Raw genomic sequence first — 23072 nt, forward strand, 5'->3', positions numbered from 1 at the left:
GCTTATACTTTCTCTTCAAGAAAATTAGGTAAGGGCAAAACAGATTCTGCCTGGAAGCTGGGGGGCGGGTGGAGAGGGGAGAAATGGCCCAAACAATGTATGCACATATGAATAAATAAATAAAAAGAAGGTGAACATGGTTGATGTACTCTATGCAAGAATGAATGTAGAATTTTTAAATCTGTTGAAGCCATGGTAGGAAGGGGATTAAGGTAGAAAGAGGAAAGATGGAGCAGATGAACCAATTCAGGTTATAATAATACACACACACACACACACACAAGCACATGGAAATGTCACAAGGGGACTCTCTGTGTAGCTATCTTAAATGAACAAAAATGTCATTTTTTTCCCATTTACAAAATCAGAGAACAGGAGGGCAGAACAGGTCCTGCCTAGAGACACTGGTGCTAGTGGAAGGGGGAGGAGGTGGGGAAAGGGCATGGGAGGGTGAATGTGGTACAAATAGTGTGTGCACATGTATGTAAATGGAAAAATAATACATGTTGGAACTGTTCCAGGAATGGTGGGAGAGGGGAATGGGGGAGAATGATGGAGGGGGTGAATTCAACTACCGTACATTGGATAGATTGTAAGAAATTTGTAGATGCTACAATAAACCCCCGCTCAGCACAATAAAACACAAGCTTGGACACTCCCTGGTCTCTCCAGCTTTCTGTCTGGTGGTGTAACCTTTCTCACAAGCGTTCCCACCACTGCAATGCCGTCTGCTATGAGGTCCTCATCTTGAGCGGATAGCACCATGTCCTTGAACTTGCAGTACTGTGAGTTCAATTAACCTTTTTTTCTCTATAAATTACCCAGTCTCAGGTATTTTGATAAAGTAATAAAAAGTTGACTAAAACAAGGTTCCATTCTAACTTTTTCAGTCTTTCTTTTTGTTAGATAATCAGATGACACCTCATTGTTTGAAATAAGAAAGGTGAAGTTGAATTTATTTCTTTTTATAATAAGGGAAACTATACTCTTCAGGTACATTCTCTCCAACAGAACTGCTATTGGGATACAAAGTTTGTAAGGAATAGATTCAGGGACTGGTAATTTTAGAGGCTTAGGAGTTTAACAGCTACAGAAGCACATTTGTTTGGTTGAAAATGCTATTCAGACATCTGTTTATTGGAATGAGTCTCTTACTGAGTTTGGATTTTCAGAGGAAGGAGCTGATATTTTTGGTCAACATGCAAAAGCTAGATTTATCAAAGCAAAATGAAAGTATACCCTAAAAGAAGATTAGGGGTTGACAGTTTGACCAAGCAGTCCAGAGCTTAAACTGGTTCTAATTGCCTCATGTTACTATATCTATAGAAGAATCCCCTTCTCCAGACTTGTGGAAACTTTAAAAATTTTTTGCCCTCTTAAGTGCTGGGGATCAAACCCAGGGCCTAGCATACATGAGGAAAATGCTTTTCCACTGAGCTACATTCCTAGCTTAAAACTTTTTTAGTTCTGATCTTTAAGTATATTTTATTATGCAGCTAGTGCTTCAGCCACAATTGAAGGTAGACTGTCACACAGAAACTCTCTTACTCCTTTAAGAGGAGTGCTGTAGCACAACAGCTAGCATAGGTTTTATAGGCACACTGTCTAGTCCAAAACAAAAACTATTTCTACTTCTGGGCTGTCGGATTTCTGTGCTTCATTCAGTATGCTTACAAATAGCATCTATCCTCAGAGTTATGAGGCCTAAATAAATCAACACATGGAAATGCTAAACAAATGCTAGCTATTTTAAGGGTCAATTCAACGTGGTCCCTAATTAAGTCTTCTCAGATTCTTTCCCCTAACTATTGGAATAATTGCTTCATTTGAATTAACAAAACCTATTGCGTATGCCTCTATTTCCTTTTAAATTGTTTAGGTTATTATTAGTTGCTCTGCTTATATATTTATCTTTCAGAATAACACAATAATTCTATCACTGTTAATTCCCATCACCTCCACCAATACCTACACAGCATTTATTACTTATAAGGTAATATTTAAACAAATAAACAAATTAGTTCATTAATTCCTACAACTTATGAATAGGAATTATTGTATTATTATTCTCATTTTAAAAATAAGATTACTCAGGGGAACATGAAGCAGTAGAGCTAGTTTTCAACATAGGTATTCTAACTGCAAACACCATCCTTTTAACAATTGCTAAACTTTCTTTTAATTTAAAATTCTTAATAAAAGGAATTGTATTTCATTCGCATTTGTGTAATTTTCCCCAACACGATATTCTCAACCCTCCTACCCCACATGCTGATGAATACACAGTAGAGGACTCAGCACATAACAAATCAAATAATAAGCAAATTAACAGGGAAATAGAAAGAAACTGATTAATCACTAAATAAGTTTCTCTTTCATTAACTTACTGAATAGCTTCAGCAAATCCATCAATCCAATGCGGCACAACAAGAGTTGGAGTACTTGCAACTGTTCTATCTTTGTTATCAAAGACAGAAAACAGAGTCAACAGGCACAACAGCAAGCACATGAGCCATTCACACACTTTACGTGATGGGAAGATATTTACCAGGCCACCTATTCCTGGAGTCAACTGAAGCCTCGTCCTACAGACTGCCTCCTACTCATCCGAATCCTCTATGTTTAAAAAAAGTAATTATATTTGTTTTGAGGAATTAGGCAACAAAACAAAACACCCAACAGCAATAAATACAGCTTATCAATCTGGCAATAAAACAGCTTATGTTAGCAGTTTTGTAGTCATAAAGATATTGGTAGGTAAGACTTTAGTCATGCCCCCAGGTTTTTTTTTTTTTTTTTTGCTTTTAGTTTGTTTTTCAGATAGGCTCTCCTGCCTCCCAAGTAGCTGGGACCGCAGGCGTGTGCCACCATTCCTGGTTTGTTTTTGAGATAGGGTCTTGTTAACTTTTGCCTAAGCTGGCCTCAAACCATGATCCTCCCGTTTCTATCTCCTGAATAACTGGGTTGCAAGAATATATTGCCATGCCTGACACAAAAATTTTAAGTTATACTAATGAATAAAAATATTTTATTAACCAAGCCAGGTGCCAGTGTCTCATGTCTGTGATTCTAGCTACTTGGGAGGCTGAGATTGGGAAGATTACCACTGACCTCATTTCAAATAATCATCTGGCGTGGTGGAGCATGCCTGCCATCCAAGCTCTATGGAAAGCTGAGATCAGGAAGATTATGGTTCCAGGGCAGTCCAGTCAAACACACTTGTGAGACTCCCATCTCAATGGAAAAAAGCATGGTGGTGTGTAGCTGTTATCTCAGCGATGATAGGAAGTGAGACCCTATCTCCAAAATAACCAGAGCAAAAAGGGTTATAGGGCATGGCTCAAGTGGTAGGGCATCTGCCTAGAACACACAAAGCCCTGAATTCAAACCTTAGAACATGTCCCCCACCCCAGATTTATACATAAAGTTAACCAACGCACAAAATATTACCCAATATTTAAATTAAAACCAACTTATGTTATTATTTTATTTGTATAATAAATGAATTTCATTCCTATCTCCTTAATTGAAAATGTTACTTTGGGACTTTAAGGCTTAAGTGTTTTTTGTAGTTCAAGTAGCCATACTCCTTTCTTATCGTTTCCCAGTTAAGATAATTCTAATTTTAAACTGATAGGTTGAATATATGTCATGGTATCCATACATGATCCTTTAGACTTTGTATTTGAAATAATGAAGTGATTTTCACTACTGGTACTTAAACAGTTTTGAACACAGGATGGTCCCGGTAAAACCCACAGTGGATTAACAGAAACACTGTACTTGTCCTACTGTGCTCTGCAACAACCTATGGTTAACACATATGCAAATCTACTCCTCCCTAAACACGTGAAGGATCATATACTCTTTCATCAACTTGAAAAGTAGAAATCTGTGATTACAAGAAAGTGGGAAAAAAGTACAACAGAAATTCCTTAGACAAAAAACATTAAAAAACAATGGTACTGAGCTGCCAAAATGCATTTTATTTTAAAATTCAAGGAAATCTTATTTTGTAACCTGAAGAAACAGCAACCACAATTTTATCTACTATGACTACAATCATTTCAGTTTCTATATGTTTCAATTTATATACAACTCCTAGTATGCCTTATCTTTCTAAATTTCAATCAATTTACAAAAGTAAACTACTGCCACAATTCAAGGACAGGAAATCAGATTAGTTTTAGTTAAAAAAAAAATCTTATAAAAGTAACCCAAAACATTGAAAAAATTCATTTAATTCCTGAAAAAAAGAATAATCTCTAACAGAAAGGTAGAAAAAGTCAAGATTTTAAAAGTTCATTTCTCAGAACACCCAGTTTTTTTTCTGCCTGAGCCAGCGGTCCCAACTCTTGAGGTGGAGCGTGAATGGTCAGGCATGGAGGAAGTGGATGTGGTGGGTCTTGGTGACTGAGGTGCTTGAGGAATCCGTCTTTCAGTTGCTGATGATGGCTACTGTTCCCTAGCAGTCTCCTGGGAAGAAGATGACTCCGCTGCACCTGTATTTCCTTCACCTATAGGAAAAGGAGGTTATTTTGAACTAAAATTTTGCCACAAAATACTGTAGACAATCCCTCAATATACTAATCTTGCCAGGAGGAATGTTCACTTCACTTCTATATCCAGAAGTAAATTAGTGAGATGGTGTGTTAACAAATGTAAGTTTTAGACCCACAGATAACTGAGTTTGCCCTTACGAGTTTTGTGGCTTTGGGCAAGTCCCTTAACCTGTTTCAGTCTGTTTTTGGTGGGTGAATGGAGAAAATTTAATATACAAGTAAAAGTAAGGTTATCCTCAAGACTGTTAATAATGGTCAAAAAGCACTTAGCTTAGTTATCATGGCAACACATGATAGACATTTAATAAATGTGGCTTATTCTTAATAAATTGGGAAATTACTTAAAGGTCAACCTCAGAGTACCAGTGTAACAAATAAGATTGGTGGGGGTAGGGTGGGGGGGGGAGATACCCTTACATAGTGGCAACTTTATATTTTGCTTTTTCTACATTTCAAAAAAAAGAAAGAAAAAAAATCCCTCCTGCTGAGCATACCAGACTACTGTTATGATAAGGAGAGTACATGCCAAAAATTTATAAGCTGTAAAGCATTACACAAAAGGAAGCCATAGCCAGGAGTGGTGGTACACACTTGTAAGCCTAGTTAGGAGGTGGAAGTAGGAAGTCATGGTTCAGGGAATGCAGGCAAAGTTAGTGAGAGACCATATATGATAAACAAACTAGTAGCAAAAGGATTGAGGGTGTGGCTCAACTGGTAGAACAAAACAAAAAAACTGTACAGCAGGGAGGAGACCCTGAATTCAATCCTTAGTACCATGCAAAAAAAAAAAAGGTAGAGGGAGGGAGGACATAATTACAAGAGGTATGTCAATAACTTTAATACTTAATTTTTTATGTTTAGGGGAACTATATTTCACTCCAAGTTCATTTAAAAAATTAAAAACCTTTGCTTATAGATTTACAAATATAGACTAACACAAAATTGAAAGAAAAACCTACTGCAAAAGTTGACTTTTTTTTTTAGGAAATACATTTAGTCTTAGACTTATATACTATTGTTTTAAATAAGAAAATGTGGAGAATTAATTCATATACGAAAGCATAATATTAAATCTCTGCCTGCTTGCCCCACAGAGAATAGAGAAAAAGCCATATGCAAGGGCTCTAGCACTTTATGTTCTTCCTCAAACCAGGAAGCACTTGCAGAGTTAAAGAAACTTCTTTAAGATTTCATGTATTACATATGATTTAAGGCTTTTTTCCATATACTTTGTAATTTCAGCTTTAAATCTCCCAATTTCTTCAGTCAGCTGTTGAATACGCTTAGTATGAACTTCCTTTTCAGAAAGGAGCTTCTGATATTCTTCTGTCTCTGGATCTTTTTATTGATTTACTAGATTCTAGAATAGCAGAAACGCATGCTTTGTGTTTTTAGGTATAAAATAAGTGTACTTTAATAAAATGGCAGAATATCTAATTATGCTTATACTAGGTGCTTTGCATGCAAAATAATTGAGCATTGAAATATTAAATATTAATTTCAAAGCTTCAGTTTAGCAAAATCTAGCCAAAATGGAAGAGAAAAAAAAATCACATCATTGTTCATCATTTTCCACAGCTGTAAAGGAACACTTTAGATTATTTACAATGAGGACAAATAAAAGCAGCCATGGAATCTAAAAACTTACAAACTTCTACTAATTTTATTAAAGTGACATTGGCAAGGGAAAAAAATGTATAATGCTTTACAACCTAAACAAACACACTAAGCCATCCTAAATGCAAGTGATTCTACTAACCAGGAAAGGCTGCACAATGTAATAGAACTGTATCTAGTATTCTCCCTTCTTAATTTTCCAGATTGTGTAATAAAAGAATTGGAAAATTTCAAAATCCTATTTATAAATAGGCAATAATGGTTACCATTCTAGAGCAGTTTTTAGGTGCCAAGGAAGCTGCATTACATTTTTATTTCACTTCTGTCACACAATGGTTTTATATCCTCATTTTACAAATGGGGACTGCTATGGCTCAGAGAGGTTAAGAAAATCTCACAGTCATGTAACTGCTGTGTGTATGGCACACCAACAGCCTTCTGTTCGAACAGTGCACTGGAGTTCCTAGCTACATATGCTGCATATAGTTTCACTCCCCCTAAAAAGGCTCCAGTGAGCAGTTGCTTAAAGTGCTTCAATAAGCTACATAAATGCCTATTTTCACATATAAAAGTATTTTAATGAAGTGAAAGCCTAAACCTTTGGAATTTTGGGAACTAAATTAACTACTTTAAAAAAATATACAAAATATACTTGAAATCTTTTAAAAAACAGAACTATAAATTTAACCTGTCACATATAAAGATGTAATATATTGGACTACCACTGATAAATACACTACAATTTCCACTAGTTTGCCAAGTATCTTTGTACCTTAAGTTTTAAGGTTTACCCTATTATCTCAACTCAACATGCTTCCATGTTTTGTGAATGCTTTAATTTCATTTACCTGATTAAGTGCTTTCCAACGTTTGATATCCTCTTCTAGTAACTTCTTTGCCTGCAACATACCACTTTTCTCACTCAGTTCAGCATTTGCTTCTTTTAAGGGTAAAATATCTAACTCCAGTTTCCACACCTGAAAATAGTACCAATATATTTTTAAACAACTAACATAAAAATTGTTCAAATAATGAAAAATGGTAACATGACTCTACTCTTGATTAGTAAGATAACAACCTTTGCTTGCATCTGCTGTAGATCTTGTTTTAGCCTCTCTTTTTCTTCTCTTAGTATCTTGTCGGTCTCCATAACTATGTTCATTGTTTCAGTTTTCTTCATCAGTTCTTCATGCTGAGCCATTGTTTTTGCAGTTACCTAAAGATTTCAAACACATGAATAAACCAGGAAAAAGTAGAGAGAATCAAATTTCAACTTTAACTGAAGCTTTTGAAAGTTAACATGCTTATTTCCTGTGACATATGTTTACTGCACGAGTGTAAATAAATGCAAGAAATTACAAAGATAAAAGCAGAAAGACTGTAAATCCCACCAACAAACAAACAGTATTAGCATTAGGTAAAAACATCAGTCTCATCTATTTTATCTTTCTACATTTTTTTTCTTGCTGCACTCAATTTAATACTAGCCCCTCATCATTTGATTCTGTTTAATCACATTGGTTTTGAACAGTTTGAACTTTTATCTTCTCAGTGGGCATAATTATCTATCTTTTACACAAACTTTTACTTTATTCCCCCATTACTTTAAAAGCTACAGCATATTTCATGGTTGCCATGCTACACCGATCACATGTATGTTACTTCTGATGTAATGTGTTACTGCTTGACTCTTCCTACTATGTTTATGTAAGAATTGGTTTCCCCTCTGAATTTATTCACAGGCTGGGGCATTTTCTAGCATTTGTTTTTCTAGAGCCAAACGGAGTAACAAAGAAGAGGCTGAGACAACATACAATCTTTGCTAGATAAGCTATGATTCTGTTCATTTTCTCCCAACAGTTAACTCCATGAATTGTAGAATCTATTATTTCCATGGTGAGATAACATTTGAAATTGGACTATTTTTTCAACATGATGAAACTCTCCAACTTTCAACTTCTGCTGAAAACATACACTTCATAAAATGACTGTTCATTTCCCCCTGTTCAGTGGTTTTCCCCTATTATTCAATTTGACAACTTACCACTTAAAAGGAGGTAAATGTTTTAAGGTCTTGATTTCCTTCCTTCTAGATGAGGGGTATACTATTGTATCTGGTTAGAAGAGGTAACTCAACAATAAGCTTTTGGATGGTAATGGGGGCTAAGAAGTCAAGCTTTTGTTATAATCACACACTTCACTACAGCACCTTTTCCTTTCTTTGGTTGTTAGTTTTGACTACTTTTTTGCTGCTTTGTTAGGAAAAAAAACATTCTGCAGTAGTTTCAATCTATCAGTAAATCCTAGAATGACTATCAGGTTGTATACAAAATCACAACTTTAATAAGTTAAGAAACTGACAGCAAGGAAGTTAATGCACAAAACCATACCTAATGGTATGAAGCTAGAGATAGTCTGGGTACAGAGACTTCATTCAACCACAGTGCTATAGCAATATGTAATATATCTCTAATGAATTTGTAAGTTTAAAAGAACGCTTATTTCAAATTAAACTTTACATTACAGTAAATGGCAGAAATATAAATGAGCTCTTCTGACTTAAGAACTACTTTCTGTAAGGTTAGTATACATAGCTGGACCATCTCCCTCTCAGCATTTAGGCTATCCTGCAGTTCCTGAAGCTCTTTTTCTAAAAGCTCAACGCTTTGTCAGTAACACACTCTCAACCTGAGCCACTTCAAATCTAGTTTCAGCAATTTCTTTCTCTTGTCAGTTAAATCTACAAGAATATTTATATTAAGATTTTATCTAAAGTTAAAAAAGCCAACAATATAACATTTCAAAGAGGCAATTTTTAAGATGACAAAAATCATTCACTTTACTCAGTATTTTCACATAATATTTTATCAGTAAGTACTAGAAGATATGTTAGTATATATATTGGTTTCAGAAATATACACCTTTAAAATGATCTATAAAGCATTTAGTTTTTCTTTATTTTGAGACAGGGTCTCACTCAGGCCCAGGCTGGTCTCAAACTCACAAGCTTACCTGTTTCCATGTGCTTGGGATTATAGGGATGTACCACTATACCTGTCTGGCATTTAATTTTTCAAGAAAACCAGCTTAAGTTCTTACTATCAGATTCAACATTACAACCATTTATTTAGTATATTTCAATGATAAAAGTAATCACTAATCAGGTGGTAGTGGCTCTTTTTCTGCCCAATAAAAGAATGAGACTTTCATCTAAATTATGTATAACCTCCTCTAATTTCTGCATTTGCCGTTTTATTACTATATCATAAAGCATTACGAATGTATTTAATTTACCTGAGAATTTCTAAAATTTGTTCCTGAGATTCTCCTTCTTCACTGGGAGATAATTCAATGGACCTTGCACACCTTCGTTCATAAAGGCAACTACCTTGTCACTTAATTTTTCAATCTGATCATGAAGCAGTCTGTTTTGTTTCTCTAAATCTTCACAGCAAGACACACATTTGGAAACTTCATCCTGTAAGCCAAGAGTCTACTATAATGGCAGATTTTCCAATGTACATTTAAAAAACAATTCTTAACTGGGGGTTGTGGCTAAGGCAGCAGAGGCCCAGCCTACCAAGAATGGAGTCCAGAGTTCAAACTTCAGAATCACCAAGGAACAAAAACAAAGAACAAAATAAAACAACCTCAATTATTCCAATTCTCATTGACATTCTGTTGTGATTTACAACAGTACCTTTAACATTCTCTCTCTTCCCAAGATGCTTTATACTCCAACAACTGTGATTCTGCCTTTTGCTTTGTTTCTTCCAAATGCTGGAAGAAACTGATGCCATTTTTTGAAACCTGTTCCTTAGCAGCTTGCAGAGGTTCAACATCATCAGCGTGTAGCATCAGTTCTCTCTCATACTTATTCTGAGCTTCCACGGCTACTTTAGCCTGGAAGAAATTATCCCCCAATTGACACAAAAGCTTAAAATCCATGAAGCTCATCAGTATTTTTAGAACAGACACACAGTATATTTTTAAAATAAAAATGAAGATAAACTAAATGTAACAAAATGGAAATAATTAAGTTATGCTGTATTTCCTTAATAAAATACTTTTTAAAAAAAACTATTTAAAATGAAATTTAGGAGACTATGTGGCAACCTGGAAGAAATTATGAAAGCCAAATATATGTTAGTTATATAAAATACACTTGTACATATATACAAGCTTATGGAAAATAGAAATAATCATTGAATACTGAGCTATAATTATGGATTGGTTTATTCTTTATCCAGAAGTATTTTAAATTTCAGAGTTTTTGGATTTTGGAATATTTGCATACATCTTATCAGTTCAACAGTATTAATTTGAGAACCTGAAATCTGTAATGCTCTAAAATCTGAAACTTTTTGGGCACCAATGCTTGAAAAGGGTTCATGATATTCAATCTGCACATTATTTGATTTTTTAATTTATAATGTTATTGTAAATATGTTATGCAAATGTTGTTGTAAGGATAATTCATTTTGGTCTAATTTACTTTTGAGTTCTGCCTTCTCTGTATTCCATTTTGAAAGTAATATTGACCCACGCATATAGATACAATATATGTCAATAAATGTATCTAGCTCTCTCTCTATATACATGATACACATATTTAAACAAAGACCAAGAAAAAAGTGAGTAGCTATTACATACCATCTAAAGTAAAGATGAGAACTTTATCAATATCCATACATTTATTCCCTTTCCATTCTACCATTTTAAAAAATGTCACACTGAATTGGGTTTCATTATTCTTTCATCAGAAAAACATTATAAAGAGCTTTTTCATGCATGCATGTATGTGTATGACCTTTATAAAGTGCGGAGCATAGAAGTCTGCACAAGCTTAGCAATGCATTTACAGATATTTTTCAGTGGTCTTTGTTTTTTGTTGAGAGTATCTTAACTATGTTGTCCACTTCATTTTATAACTGCATCTAGTGAACAATAGTATAGCAAAGTTTATAAATGACAGCAAGTATACTTTTAGTCTTTTATTCCTGTTTTTATATTTCTTCCTATTTGTAAGTATCGTCTTCAAGCTTTCATCTTTATTTTTTAACTTAATCGAAGCTGTACAATAATAGAAATAATCTTGTATTTTTATGAGGTTCACCCCCTCAAATGCATTCATATACTCCAAGAACCATTCTTTAGGCTCAAAGCTTATTTCTCAGAAGCTGACTCTGAGAAAAATACTTACTTGCTCCTGACAGTCACATCTAGCTTGCTGTTCATTACTTAAAGCTGTACTTGCTCTCTGAAGAGCTTCTTGTACTTCACTTTGAACACTAGAAAGTGTTTTCTTCAACTCAGATAACTAAATAAGAAGGACAAAATTAAAACCAGAGTTAACTGCAAACTTGGAAAGTACTGAGGAAATTATGACAACAGATGTAAGGACTGCTGATAGACTTCGTATAGTTATACCCTGACATGATCTACTGCACAAAATTTACAACTCTATATTCACTCCCTACTAATGTTTGCAAAAGTAAAATATGAGACAGAGACTTCTAAAAAAAGCAGTTCTACTATCTAATTATATAAAGTGGTCTGAAACTTTCAAAAGGAAGCACAGAGATATACAGAATAGAGCAAATCATAAAATTAAAATTGCTGGCTAGCAGTTGATATCTGTTGAGATGAACTAAATGGTAACGAATAGCTAGTTAAATAAATTCAATCCACACACAAAGAAAGATTATTATGCTTAATGACTTACCTGCTGTTCCATGCTCTCTGGCTTTTGTCTTGTCATCCTGAAGTTCTTGCTTTTCCTTCTCAACTTCCACCAACTTCTTTTCCAATTGTGTCTAAAATTCAGCTGATTCTATTAAATGAACTTCAATATTCTTATGTACTTCCTCTGTAACCAATGAACTTCAATATTCTTATGTACTTCCTCTGTAACCTTCATCAGATTACAAACAGTAAGAAACAAAAATTATAAACATTTAAAATTATTTTTAACAAATGATATAAGCTTTTACCAATTAATTACTAAAATTAATGGTTGCCTTATATGAAAAGAATTAATAAAGATGTGACTAGAAAATATACCATGTAAATCTTTAAGTATAGACTACCTCTCAACTTGCCTATTGGTCATTTTTTTCCTTTGTGATGAAATTTTCAGTATCTCTTCTCTCCCTATCTCCTCATATCCATTTGCTAAATCTGTCTGTGTACTTCTGAAAGATATTTTCCTCACACACTGATGTCACTAATGCCAACCACAAAAAGATCTTTTAAAATTGTGGTCCTAAGCTGGGTGCAGTGGTTTATGCTATATTTCCAGCTACTCAGGAGGCAGAGAACTGTAGGGTAGTTTAGAGGCAAGCCCACAAAAACTTGGCACGACTACATTTCAACCAATAAAAGCTGGGTGTGGTGGTGTGTGTCTGTCACCCCAGATATGCAGGAAGTGTAAATAGGAGGGCTGTGGTCCAGGCCAGCCTAGGCATAATAACCAAACAGAGCCTATTAAAAAATAAAATAAAATAAAAAGCAAAAAGGGCTGGGGCATGGCTCAAGTGGTAAATCACCTGTCTAACAAACAAGAGTCCCTGAGTTCAAGCCACAGTACTGAAATAAATTGTGGCCCTAGTGCATTGTGAGAGCCTCCAAAATGAACTTTGTATCCTCCAATCTACCACTTTACTCTTTGTAAAGAAAAAAATTTCTAATTATGACATGTTAAAGAAAATCAGTGGTTCTGAATAAGACAACAAAATACAATGAGACATGATGTTCTAAATCTTTCATATTTGCTTCTCAACTAATTGTATCTCTCAGTAGTTGACTTCATAAATTCAGCACACTATCTGCATTGTCATCATCTGAATCTTTTCTACCTTGGCTGAGGCCTACTACTGCATGGAATGCCTTTCTAAGATCTTTGACTATCCAGATGATAGTTTCACTCAAAACTATCATCTCCTTTGTGAAGCCATGTGTACCCAGGGGACAAATAACTCTCCTAACACCTCATTTTTCTCAACATTTGACTTGTTACTTTCCCACAGTAATCACTCTTTCCCCCTTGTTGTATGAATTTTGTGGTTTTTCTTTTACATGACTTATCAGACTCAAGAACTTTCAGGTAGTAAGGGGAATGATGCCAGTCAAATGCATAGTAGAGTGCCTTAGACTTAGCAAGTTCCAAATTTAAAAAAGAAAGTAAATACATGTGTGAATTTCAGGGGTGTACATACCTGTTTTTCTTTGTTCAAGGATTCTTCTAAGCTAGTAACCACCGCTTGATACTGTTCCACATTACTAGTAGTTGCTTTGGGTCTCTCCTTCAAATCATTTACCTGCTCTTCAGCCTGCCTTAGCTGACTCAGGAGATCATCTACATCTTCTTTGTCAGTAGGCTGACACAATAACTTTATTAAAAATGACACTGTAAATTAACATTTTAAATGGTATTAGAGGTGACTACTCTCAAAGAGTATGTAACTTAGAATTAAGGTTCAAATATAAAATTACTTAAATATAAAATATATTTCAATTTATGCTGAACCCCAAGATAAAAACTATTTGTCATATGTTACTTCATCCAAAAAAATTCAAATATTTGAAATCTGTTATAAAAACTAAGCAAGTGATATATAAGAGAAGAACATGAAATATTTCCACTAAGCTAAGGTAGACGTTTAAAGAAGTAATTAGATTCTTAATTTATTATTTAAACATTTACTCTAAAACACTAAATAACTCCTTTAGTCTAGGGGTTAGGGATATAGCTCAGTGGTACAGTGCATGCCTTCCACAGAGGCCCAGGGTTCAATCCCTAGCGCCCCTAAAAGCAAAAACAAGCAAAATCTACTAATCTAAAGTTAACATCTAAATGCACGGAAAAGAATGGTTTATCATATGAAAGCAACAAGAAAGGATTTCTGGATAGTTATAGTTATATATCCATTATATACACGTATCAGACATGTGTGTGTCTACATACTTATAGTTATTTGCTTCTTCCATTGGGGTATAGATCAGTGGTAGAGTGCTTACTTAGTATATGTGAAGTCCTAAGTTTGATCCCCAGCAAGCACATACACACTCACACACAAGATTTCAAGAATTGGGAAATTCAGAACACACTGTGGTGAGGTACCACGCAGATTATTTTGTAATCTTCCAGTCTGCCAAATGTATTAACTTAAGCCTCAAACTGAGATTTACTATATAGAACAAAAGGGATTTTCTTACCCTTTATTAGCATCTGAGAAGGATAACAGAATTTATTTATGGGACAGACTACAAACCTAAAGAAGTACTTATTTATCTAATACATGACTACTTTATTTACCTTTACCAGTTCTTTGTGCAGACTGAGAAGCAAGTTGGACTTCCATATTACTGAGGTATTGTTTCAATGCAGCAACTTCCTTTTGAGCATTTTTTAATAGTTCTTTTGTGTTAAGATGAAGTTTCATTTCTATACCTAGCTGTCTCTTTGTATCTAAAAGTTGAACCTATAAGAAAAAAACGACATTAACTCTACCTTTCCTTTTCTATGTAACTAGAGGTTCAAGATTTCTTTCTATAGATCTTATAACTCTAACTAGATAAAGCAACAGAGAAAAGATTTTACATTGCCATATGAAACAACTAAGTAGACAAAGCACATGAAACAACCATGATCGCTGAGAAGGAAACAAAAGAATGCCCTAGTTTACTGACTTAATAAGGTTCCAGAATATGTCACAAGGAAGAGGGAATGAAACAGATCAGCATGATCCCTGAATTGAAAATGCAAACCTAAGGTCTTGGGAGCTTAAGCAGCTCAAGTTCCTAAAATGGAATATCAGAGAGAAGCAGTGGATAGATGAGAGAACTCTGGAGTTATGCAGAGTACTCTTTGAATATTCATCAGACTAGTGATCAGTGCATGAGATTACCCCAAATGATGGAATCATCCAAAAGAGTTAGAGTGATAACCACAGAAAGCCAGCAACAACACCTTGTGCCTGGCAATCAGACTGAGAAAAAGACTAATTCACTGGACAACTTAGTACTTAGGAAGGTCCTGCCTCAGTAATGGGGAATAATTAGTTCTAAATGAAGCAATGCTCTGGGCCCATTAAAAAAAAAAAAAACTCAAAAGACTCAAACTATTTTTAATTAACTTTACTGACTTCCAGAACAAAGTTCAAGAGAATTAAAATACAGAAATATTCAGCACCTAGGCAGAGGAAAACTCACAATCAGAATTATGAAGCACAAGAAGACAAGAAAAACTTAGTCTGTAAGAAGTTTTTGAAAAATCACATTTCAACTTGGATCGCAATGTGTCCACACACAAGATTAATTATGAAACATAAAGTTTAGAAATTTAAAGCCCAATAGACTCACATTTAAATTTCTAGTAAGTGTATGCTTTTGTTCCACTTCATTCTCCAACTTCTTCTTTAGATGAGAGAGCTCATGTTCCAGTTTTTCTATCTGGCTACTAAGGCTTTGTTTAGTTTCTGTTTCAGATCTCTCTAGTATTCTCTAAGATAAATTAAAGATTTTTGTTTATTGCTTAAAAGTTTTTTAAAAAAAAGCAATGCAAAGAAAAATTAAAGACTACAGAGAATTATGGAATTGCAAAACATGTAATACATGAAAAAGTTAGGACCTAGACTATTTGCCAAGAACGTATTTTTGCATTTTTCAATTTAAAGCATCTATTTAATGTGGGGAGAAAAAAAGTATATTACAAGTCATTCATATTTCCTGAAGTTCTATGGAAAAACAAAACCAAAATGTTAACCTTGTAAAGTTATGCTGCACAGAACCCAGTATTAGACTTGAGGATCAAACATGCCAACTGCAGGGTTTTAATCAATTCTCTTTTAAGGCTTTATTTAAATTACTTTTTAGTAAGCCCTCAAATTCCATGACCATAATGGGTAACAAAAACAACAGATACATTTTTCTAAGGAGGAAAATTAAGAGTATAGAAGAATAAAATTATTTTAACTTTTTCTCTACATGTGCTTTTTACTTGATTACCTGAATTGTTCGCAGATTAGTCAGCAGCAAGTTTTGTCCCCTTTGTTCAGCTAACAAAGATTCCCTTTGCTGAGAAAGACGAACTTCTGACCATTTAGGCATTTTTTTTTCCATCTTCAAATTTTCTGCTCTTACCTCGAGAGGAATATAAGCAAAAGAAAAAATGGTGAAAACATTGTGCCAAATATAACATAATTACGTGTGATGACTGGCCTATTTGGAGGATTTTTTTGTTTGTTTTTTCACCTTCTCATAAAAGATGCACTCTAAGTCTCCAGTACTTGATATTAATTATCAACCATAAAGCTCACTGTATTGGTTCTCAAGTGTTGTGGCTTACCTCCCAACATGGCATGGGAGCTGCATAAAAATGACAGAATACAGCCAACAGAACTAGAACTGGGTTTAAGTCCTAATAAACCTATTTCTCATGACTGCCAAAAATAGGCAAATTACTTACTGGCTCTTGAATATGTTTCTCACAGGTAAGATGGGGGATAAACATACTTGTTTTACAAGTAGTGATCAAAAGTAAGGCGAGAAAGAATTTTTTATTGTAAGCTAGTTTAGTATTTACTTGGAAGTATTGTGAATTTCAGACATATTTACAATCAGGTTAAAATTCAGAAATATAAATCAATGTCTTTTATTATGAATGAGTCAAAATGGATAAAAATGAGTCTTTGCTATAAATAATCACTTGTTTCTAAATTTATTTTGAGATGGAAAACTTATAATGAAATCTTAGTTCAACAAAAAAATAAAAAGTGAACACTTTTCTCAATCTTAATAGAAATTATATATCTATACCAAGGCACTACAGGCTATTTGTAAATGATGCAATAAGGACTTGTAACCCAAAAACATCTCATTTAACTCATTTCAGTCAGTAAAATCAAAGCAGCAAAAGAAATATCAAGTGCAACTTATCAAGCCCACTGAGGTGTACTAGTCTCACTTCTGCAACAGCTGGCTTTTTATTTGCTCCTCTCAGGTCTTGAGTTATTGTATTGATGATCTGTTCCTGCTTTTGAGTTGTTGCAGTGAGTTTCTGATTTCTCTCTTGTAGGGATGCTATTTCTCTATGATATCCTTTAACATTACCTTGCAGCATTTCATAACTGGTATGGAAGAAAATTAATTCTATAAGCAACTGAAATACTGTATCCTTGCTTAGGTCCTTGAAGAATTTCACAATAGCTTTATTTTAGACAATAAAATAAGTTGGCTTGTGAAACCTCCATTCTTTTTTTCCAAACTATAGTTAGCAATTAAATTCAAATTCTAAATAAACATAGTATTCCATGCTGAATAGCTTTTAAATCTTATTCATGGAAAAAAATCATGTTAAAAAATGCCAATATAGGGCTGGTAGAGTGGCTCAAGTGGTGGAGTGCCTGCCTTGTGAACCTGAGGCCCTGAGTTCAAACTCTAGTGCTGCCAAAAAAAAAGAAAAAGGCCAATGTAATGTTGATATATCAGACACCCACCATGATGCAATGTGCAATATAGGATATTCCTGTATGCCTAGTGATGGATTTCTAACAATCCCCCTTTCCTTCATCTTATGTTCTTGTATGGTTCAAAGTTTAGAAAATGGCTGGTTGAGGTATCAACCTTTTAAAAAAAAAAAGGTGCTCTGAGATGCTGAGCTATTAGATATATGGAAATAACTCCCTGTTTACTGTCATTACAAAGATACAGTTTTATCATAGACTGTGTATAAATAAATTTTGCCCTAACCTGCTAAACAAGCATTCAATAAACCTATTAACAGTCATAAAATGAAATTTGCTGCTATTTCTTTGTAGGTAACCAAGAAAGTCAATTTTCCAAGGACTATCCAGCACTTGCTTCTCTTCTATCTACAACAGAAGAGGCTGAATAAGATTTGCTCCCATTTCTCTCATCCTCTGGTGAACTTATCAGAGACCTATAGAAACAACACGTCTTTCATTTAGGAAGGGAAACAAGCAACATTCATCACATGGACTTCAACTAATGAATTTAGCACTGCTCACCATAATCATTAACCAATATTAAACGTGAACCACAACAGTTCATCATCCTAGAACACAATCCACAAAAAAGCAGCACTACTGCAAATTAACCCTTGAACTTGACTGATCTGAATACTGGAGTATAACATTTTGATTTTATGAATTTTTGAATAAAAGAAAAGTTACCATTTAGAAACAAAATCTAGCTGGGTAGAAATTTTTGTGTTTTGTAACTGCATATCTGTGACTTGCTCCCGAAGCTTCTCAAAGCTGCTCATTTTGTATCTTTTCATGGTCTGCCTTTTGTTTTTTGTAGTTCTCAAAAAATTTCTGTAACTAAATATTGACGATCATTAGGAGATTACACTGTATTTTCTACAACCCAACCCTAGAAAATCTATGATCTTAAAAAAGTGTGATCTTTACTTGTTTAAGGGCAGCTTTAGCTTTTACAGCTTTTGTTGATTCAATCACAGGCACTGTAGCAGGAGTAGAAACAGTCTGTGATATACTTGAATGTTTTGGAGTTGACACAAGAGAAATATCATCCAAGCTTGAAGCTTCAAAAAAAAAGGAGAAAGACTGATGAAATATTTTTGTAGGCTTTCATAAGTTAGCTTAATTTTGTTTTCCTATAAACATATCATTACCAATTTAAGAAGCAAAACTAATTTAAATGAAAACACAATACAGGAGTTCTGAAAGAAGGAATCCATTAACCAATATATTAATAGTGTTTTTATTTTATTAAAGGAAATTTATTACTTACAGATTTAAATTTTTTTAAACATAACCAAAATATTATAATTCATTGATTCTAAAATGTAGATGCGTCAACAATACTCAGTATTTCTTCTTTCTTTTTCTTTTTTTTAAAATTTTAATTTTATTCATATGTGCATACAATGTTTGGGTCATTTCTTCCCCCTTACCCCTGCCCCCTCCCATACCCTCCCATTCCCTCCCTTACTCCCCCTTACCCCTCTCTACCCAGCAGAAACTATTCTGCCCTTATCTCTAATTTTGTTGAAGAGAGAGTATAAGCAATAATAGGAAGGAACAAGGGTTTTTGCTAGTTGAGATAAGGATAGCTATACAGGGAGTTGACTCGCATTGATTTCCTGTACATGTGTGTTATCTTTTAAATTAATTCTTCTCGAACTAACCTTTTCTCTAGTTCCAGGTCCCCTTCTCTTATTGGCCTCAGTTGCTTTAAAGTATCTGCTTTAGTTTCTCTGTGTTGAGGGCAACAAATGCTAGCTAATTTTTTAGGTGTCTTACCTATCCTCAACCCTCCCTTGTGTGCTAAAGCTTTTATCATGTGCTCAAAGTCCAATCCCATTGTTGCATTTGCCCTTGATCTAATGTCCACATATGAGGGAGAATATATGATTTTTGGCCTTTGGGGCCAAGCTAACCTCACTCAGAATGACGTTCTCCAATTCCATACATTTACCAGTGAATGATAACATTTCATTCTTCTTCATGGCTGCATAAAATTCCATTGTGTATAGATACCACATTTTCTTAATCCATTCATCAGTGGTGGGGCATCTTGGCTGTTTCCATAACTTGGCTATTGTGAATAGTGCCGCAATAAACATGGTTGTGCAGGTGCCTCTGGAGTAACCTGAGTCACATTCTTTTGGGTATATCCCCAAGAGTGGTATTGCTGGATCATATGGTAGATCAATGTTTAGCTTTTTAAGTAGCCTCCAAATTTTTTTCCAGAGTGGTTGTACTAGTTTACATTCCCACCAACAGTGTAAGAGGGTTCCTTTTTCCCCGCATCCTCGCCAACACCTGTTGTTGGTGGTGTTGCTAATGATAGCTATTCTAACAGGGGTGAGGTAGAAGCTTAGTGTGGTTTTAATTTGCATTTCCTTTATTGCTAGAGATGGTGAGCATTTTTTCATGGGTTTTTTGGACATTTGAATTTCTTCTTTTGAGAAAGTTCTGTTTAGTTCACTTGCCCATTTCTTTTTAGTTCACTTGTCCATTTCTTTTCTTCTTTCTTAGTAATTCATAAAACAATGTCATAGAACTGATGGCATGCTATATAATCAATTGAACATAGTAGTCAAATTTGAGGCTACCATATTAAGAGTGCCTATTGCTTAGGTCACAAAATCTATTCCCTAACATAACATTTCAAAATACTCCATTAAAATAACATAAAAACTTACCTTGTAGTGGAATATCAACCCCTGTTGACACTAAGATAAGGTACATATTGCGCTGACGAATGATGGGATCAACAAGTGGCATTTGATGCTGTCATGACTCATGGAGTTGTTCCAGCTCAGTAAAGGAACTTTTCAAATTTAAGCTGAAGCTCCAAGAGTCTGCAGGAAAAGAATTCATTCTCTTTCATAGGCCTGAATTAAGAGTTTTCTTTTGAAAAGAAAATTTAATTTCTTCTATAAATTACCTAAGTACCTTCATATACCTCCAAGCACACTATTTTCATTTCTTTTATCCTTTTTGCAGCTTTCTGCTATTTTAAGAAACACTTTAAAAAAATCCTCACCATACAAGACTCAGGTACTGTACTCATCAACATCATCTGAAAATCTGTTTGCAAAAATTAAACCAGTTTCACTCAGCTTAAACGCGTCTTCATGCTTTTATAGCCATTTCTCCTCCTCTAGAGCATCAGATATTATCTTTTGAAAAAAACTTTGTTCAACTTGAGTAATTCTTCAAATCTTCTCCATGAGGTCTGGCCTGTTTCCTGAAATTCAGGCTAGGACCTCCAACTATATCTTCCTTCCCTAGTGGGAACACTTGTCACACTGAACTAGATTTATTTATTTAAACTGTTTTTTGGGAGTATTTTTGCTTAATTTTCTTTTTCTATCACTGTATCCCCAGTATCCAGCACCATTAGAGGCATATTAAGAAGTTTCTGGTGGAGTGGCTCAAGTGGCAGGGCTCCTGCTTTGCAAGTGTGGGGCTCTGAGTTCAAAACGCTGTACTACCAACAGCAACAATAAAAAAAGAAGTTTCACTGTTTGTTGAACAAAGTGAAGTAGTTAACTGCTTACTTAGATGAAGTTGTTTCTTGCTCTTCTCTTTCTATGATTTCTCCCAGTTCTCTAAGGGCAAACAAGAGATGCTGATTTTGCTGCTGAAATTCTTCAATATTTCTGTAAGATACTAGATGCTGTGATAATACTTCAGATGAGCTGCTTATGTCAGCAGAGCTCACTTCCTCATCAAGAATTACATGGCTACCCTTGACTTCTTCAATTTCCATCGAAAGCACTCTAATCTAAAAACAAAATTTTAGTATTACATAATGGTATTAGCTTTGATTCTGGGAGTGTTGGAAGAAAAATTTCAAATGAAAATATTACTTATAAAAACCTTTAAGTTAGCCTAACTTATATTATCTTAAAAACAACGCATTATCATCTCTTATCATCTGAAATACTAAAACCTAAGTAAAGAAAATTTTAATGGAATAAAATTATTTTAAGTACAATATAGTAAAAGTTATTTATTAAAAAGTAGCAAACTATAATTCGAAATATATGGCTCCACTTTTCTATATCAAGAATCAATAGCATAAAGACCACATAAAGCTGCACATCTATTTTGTGTTTGTGTTTATATGTATACTATATGGTGGGGCAGAGGGAAGAATATGGAAAACAGATTTTTAAATAAAAAGTACACATATAATACCATTCATAGGACACTTTTAGTGAATGTGAGTTGTGTAAAAACAAACAAAAGCTAAGAGTAAAACATGAATGAGATAGTACTACATCTACTGACTTGTTCATTAAAAAACCAACAAAATAAAACCAAGAACACAGCAGATGGCTATGGTGGTTAAGTGCCTACAGTTCTCACTACTTAGCAGACTGAGGAAGGAGGATGCCTTGAGCCCAAGAGTACAGGGGCAGCTTGTACAACACTAGCAATAATGTGTATGTCTCTCTCTCTTTTTCCAAAACAAAGCATACTGTGTGATTCTATTTATATCAAAAGCAAAGCAAAACTAGTGTGTGGTACTGGGTTCACAGTTGAGGACAGAGAGACTTTTGAGAACAGCATTGTTTTGGTGTTGTTTTGAGGACATGGCAGTCCTCTGATGCACAGCATACTTTAATTTGAATATTTAAATGTCTAGGCGTCACAGTTCTAACCACAAACCCTAGTGCAGGTTCCTAGCCAGAGCCATTTTGGGTAATTTTGGGAATCAATGGCCCAAAAAAGAAGCTGGAAGAAAAGACCTGTCTCTCTCTCTTTTTTTGCAGACTGGGATTTGAAGTCAGGCTTGCTAAGCAAATGCTCTACCACTTTGAGCTATGTCTCCTGCCTTTTTCACTTTTTAGTTTACTTTTTGATATCGTCTTAACACTTTTGCCCGGGACTGCAATCCTCCCCTCACCCCCAGTGCAGCTAGGATTATAGACCTGCACCACTGGCCTTACTAACTTTTGCCTGCACTGGCCTCACATTGCAATTTTCCCATCTCCATCTCCAGCATAACTGAGATCACAGGCATGTGCCACCATGTCTAGCCTGAGACTATGTTTCTTAAAAACAAAACAAAACAAAAAGCCAGGCCAGACATGGTGGTTCCTACCTGTCATGTCTATATGTGGGAGTCACAGACAGGAGGGTAGGGTTCGACCCCCATCTTGACCACATAGTGAGCTTGTAGGCCAGTCAAGACCCTGACTCAAAAAACCCCAGAAAGCCCAAACCAAAACCATAGAGTGGTTTTATTTCAGTAAAAACAAATTTTACATTTGCTTACACATGCTCATGTGTTTACATATTTAAGAAAGATATGAAAGAATACACATCAGTCTGCTAGCATACATTCTGAGACATGAAACAATAGGGGGTGGGAGCTGGAGAAAAACTA

General features: G+C 34.7%; 1 protein-coding gene and 1 pseudogene across 1 annotated transcript; both read right to left on the reverse strand.

The window, feature by feature from the left end:
* Window positions 1-4160: 4160 nt before the first annotated feature.
* Window positions 4161-8687, reverse strand: LOC141410436 (nucleoprotein TPR-like). The gene is made up of 3 exons (XM_074048953.1): window positions 7258-8687; window positions 7028-7156; window positions 4161-4517 (listed from the first exon to the last, which is right to left on the reverse strand). The coding sequence occupies exons 1-3, from the start codon at window positions 7378-7380 to the stop codon at window positions 4287-4289; spliced, it is 483 nt and encodes a 160-aa protein (XP_073905054.1). The 5' UTR covers window positions 7381-8687; the 3' UTR covers window positions 4161-4286.
* Window positions 8678-23072, reverse strand: part of LOC109676832 (nucleoprotein TPR-like) — a 30060-nt pseudogene continuing 15665 nt past the window's right edge.

The sequence above is a fragment of the Castor canadensis genome, chromosome 11 (assembly GCF_047511655.1).
Source record: "Castor canadensis chromosome 11, mCasCan1.hap1v2, whole genome shotgun sequence".
In the NCBI taxonomy this organism is placed as follows: domain Eukaryota; kingdom Metazoa; phylum Chordata; class Mammalia; order Rodentia; family Castoridae; genus Castor; species Castor canadensis.

Excerpts from the sequence above, each read along its gene's own strand:
- LOC141410436 (XM_074048953.1), bottom strand. The coding sequence starts at position 7,380 with ATGGCTCAGCATGAAGAACTGATGAAGAAAACTGAAACAATGAACATA. Across the intron at positions 7,157-7,257 it reads TACAGCAGATGCAAGCAAAG|GTGTGGAAACTGGAGTTAGA; the intron begins GTTGTTATCTTA and ends TACTATTTTCAG. Across the intron at positions 4,518-7,027 it reads GTTGGAAAGCACTTAATCAG|GTGAAGGAAATACAGGTGCA; the intron begins GTAAATGAAATT and ends CTTTTCCTATAG.